Source organism: Psammomys obesus, unplaced genomic scaffold, assembly GCF_907164565.1.
Source record: "Psammomys obesus unplaced genomic scaffold, mPsaObe1.curated_primary_1811, whole genome shotgun sequence".
In the NCBI taxonomy this organism is placed as follows: Eukaryota; Metazoa; Chordata; class Mammalia; order Rodentia; family Muridae; genus Psammomys; species Psammomys obesus.
Window position 1 is genome coordinate 17,369,273 of NW_026585580.1, and position 3,028 is coordinate 17,372,300.

Below are 3,028 nucleotides of genomic sequence, written 5' to 3' on the forward strand. Positions count from 1 at the left end.
GTGGAAGCAGGAAACAGGAGATTATTTGTGAAATATTTACACTTGATGCGTGGCTCGACCTGCGAGGAGCCTTCTTCCATTCTGCTCTTGTTGCTCATCACTAGAAAAGTAAAGGTTGTGCTGCTCTGAGTTCAAAGTTCAGTGCAGAAAGCTCCATGAGCTGGGGTCACAGTCAGTGTAAGGAGGACAGTAGTTACTGGGACCCACTACTTTCTGCCTTTTCCAGTGAGCACGCTGGGGAGCCAGTGCCCACTCACGTTCCGGGCACACACGTCCTCAGTGACACTAGCTCTGTGCTCCCGGCGCTGCGCAAGCTCTGCTGACCAGCAGGACAACACGGTTCTCAGACTTTTGAGACTTCCCTGAAATCTCTGAAACTGTGAAACGGTGAGTCAAAGTAAGCTTTCTTCCCCCACCAACCCCCGTCCTGTCTCTCTCTGTCTCTCTCTCACACACTTTTGAACAAGTGGTGCTGCTGCTCAGACCTCAATGGGACATGGATGGTTTCATCTGTAGGATCACACATTTTTCTAGATTTTAACTTTGACCCTGAAGGCGAGAAATAGTACATCAGGTTGAGAGACATCAGGCCTACTGTATTAAAAAAAAAGTGTTAAATATTTATGTTTTGTGGGAGCTAAAATCGTTGCCTTGAAATTTATTCAATTTTTTGTGGTTAAAAGTTTGGTGAATTGGGGACCATTTCAAGAGATATGAAACATTGCTAGTCTGCTTTGGTTTATGTGCCAGGAGTGTTTTCAAGCTTCCTTCGTAGGATGGGATCCGTTTGTTTGAGGGCATAAGCTTAACCTTCTATTATTCTTTGTCTAGAGAGACCGTCTGAAGCAGAAGCCTAAACATGCATCGAGAAGGATTTTTCTTGACACTTTGGGTTCTTATTGTTCAAAGTGCCTCAAGTAAGTGGGTTATAAACATTCAGAAAGAGACTTCATTAGAAAGCTGGAGGGAAATTCTGGAGTATTTTTTTATCTTTATAGCTAATGCAGTTTCTGAAGATGCCTAATTTATTTAATTTTTAATGACTTCAAATTTTACTTCAGAAGATTGAGAAATCCTTGCTGTTCCTGGGGTAGGGAATGGAAGAGTGGCAGGAATGGACCAAGAAAGGGTGTGCAGAGCACCACATGGAGAGGCAAGGAGAGATAGATAAATTACACCTCAGAAGACAGCTGCTTCATTTGATTTGAAGGAGAGGAAGAAAACAATTGTCTTTTTTTTTTTTTTACTGGTTTTAGACAATTTTACACAATTTCTCTTTCCTGAGAGGATAGCAAGATTTCATTCAGTTCTAAAAGGATATTCAAAAGAAATTAAACAGAAAATCCTTTCCAAATCTTAGAAATTACCCAGCTGCTAGAAAATATAAGAAAGAGAAAGGCTGGATTAGACGCTAAAGCCTCAGAACAGGTCAAACACCAACTGTAATTCAGGAGCTGTTTGGTGGACTCCTCACGGAGAAGGATTTGAAGGTTCTATTCTTTGGAGAGAAGTTCCATGACTGAGGAACATTTGCACAGCACTTGGAAGAGAAAGGGAGATGTCATTTAATTTACTTCAGAATGTTACTCCCAAATGGGAGCACCTAGGCCCATATCCCACCCTCTCTTTGAGAATTACTGTGAAAGGAAAACAGAGTAGGGCATTCCTGTAACAGTAATGCTTTCATGGATCCATGCCTTGTTGGAACTCCACCCAGCAGACAATGCAGTGATGCCCAGATCCTGAAGGCTGTTCATTCTTCTCAGGAGGAGATGATTTGTCAGGAAGTGCTGAGCAAAATAGCAAGCACAGGAAGATGTCTTCCATATGTCCCATGCTCCACAGAGAAACATCAGTCACCTGTTCTGAATTGCCAGGAAACACAGTCTTGGAATAAAACCAGCTCTACAGCCTGTTGGGCCTGGGGCTTGGGTTCTAGCTCCCTGTTTCTCTACGGGTGAGAGAATGCCTTTCGTGAACAGGAATTGTAGCCATAGGTAGCAATATTCTATACGTGGACTTCATTTAACTTGTTGGCACTGGCTGCTCACAGCTGAGTAGAGAACAGCTTAAAGCTGACTTTATCCACGGAAGAAATAGGCTGACTGCTCACCCACTCCATGCACCCTAACCTCTGCTCATTTATATAACCAAGAGCATCATATTAATCAACAAAGTCTGACTAATCCTAAATGAAAGAAAAGGTGTCTTAAGACGTGAGGCTCCTCATGATTATACATTTCCAACTCCTGACTGACCATTACTTTGTTTTTAAACTGAGGCCGACTCCCCAAAGGAATTCATGCATTTATCAATCAGAGCACAAGTACTCATGTTTATAGCAGGCTTGATCCTTAAATGAATCAACACTTGGAAACCTAGAATAACTTCAAATGTTCAATAGATTCTTTTACAATAATCCAAGTGTCCAGTACATACGCAGTGAACATTCAGACAACAGCATGGCCGACGAGGAAAGAACACACCACTGCCACACACAGGAAAACGAACAGCCATCATAGACTTGATGCTCAGAAAGATCAAAACTCGGAAGGAGGCGTGTCCGGTCTGTAACCCTGTGTCCCCGAGGCCAGGAAAGTTACTGGGGTGCTAAGATTCTTGTTTTGACTGTCAAGGAGCAACTGTGTTGGTGTATTGAAATGTACAATAGATTTTCCTACAGCCGCCAGCAAGAGTCTGATGCTGTGTCCCTCTTCGGTATGGAAGTAGACCTGCCACTTGAGCCACTTCCTCCTCCTGCTGTGGTTAACATTAAGCTAAAGCCAGAAGCTGTTCTGAGAAACACACCAAACTACACAGACAACTTTCTGTATATGGTCTTAAGGAAATAGTGCATTTACTTAAGAGACTGCAATTTTCTAAATTGGATTAAGGGCATTTTAGAGTCAGAAGGCACAGGGTTGAAAATTATTCATGAACTCCAATTTAGAACAGAAGTCCACTCTTTGTAGATTAAATAGATAGATAGATAGATAGATAGATAGATAGATAGATAGATAGATAGATA

At 42.1% G+C, this 3,028-nt stretch overlaps 1 protein-coding gene across 1 annotated transcript in view; it reads left to right on the forward strand.

Annotated features, from left to right (window-relative positions):
• Positions 1-316: 316 nt before the first annotated feature.
• Positions 317-3,028, forward strand: part of Il18r1 (interleukin 18 receptor 1) — a 30,908-nt gene continuing 28,196 nt past the window's right edge. The window contains exons 1-2 of the mRNA XM_055608278.1: positions 317-387; positions 832-917. Coding sequence (XP_055464253.1) covers positions 860-917 — 58 coding nt within the window. The 5' untranslated portion in view covers positions 317-387; positions 832-859. The remainder of the gene's footprint in view (positions 388-831; positions 918-3,028) is intronic.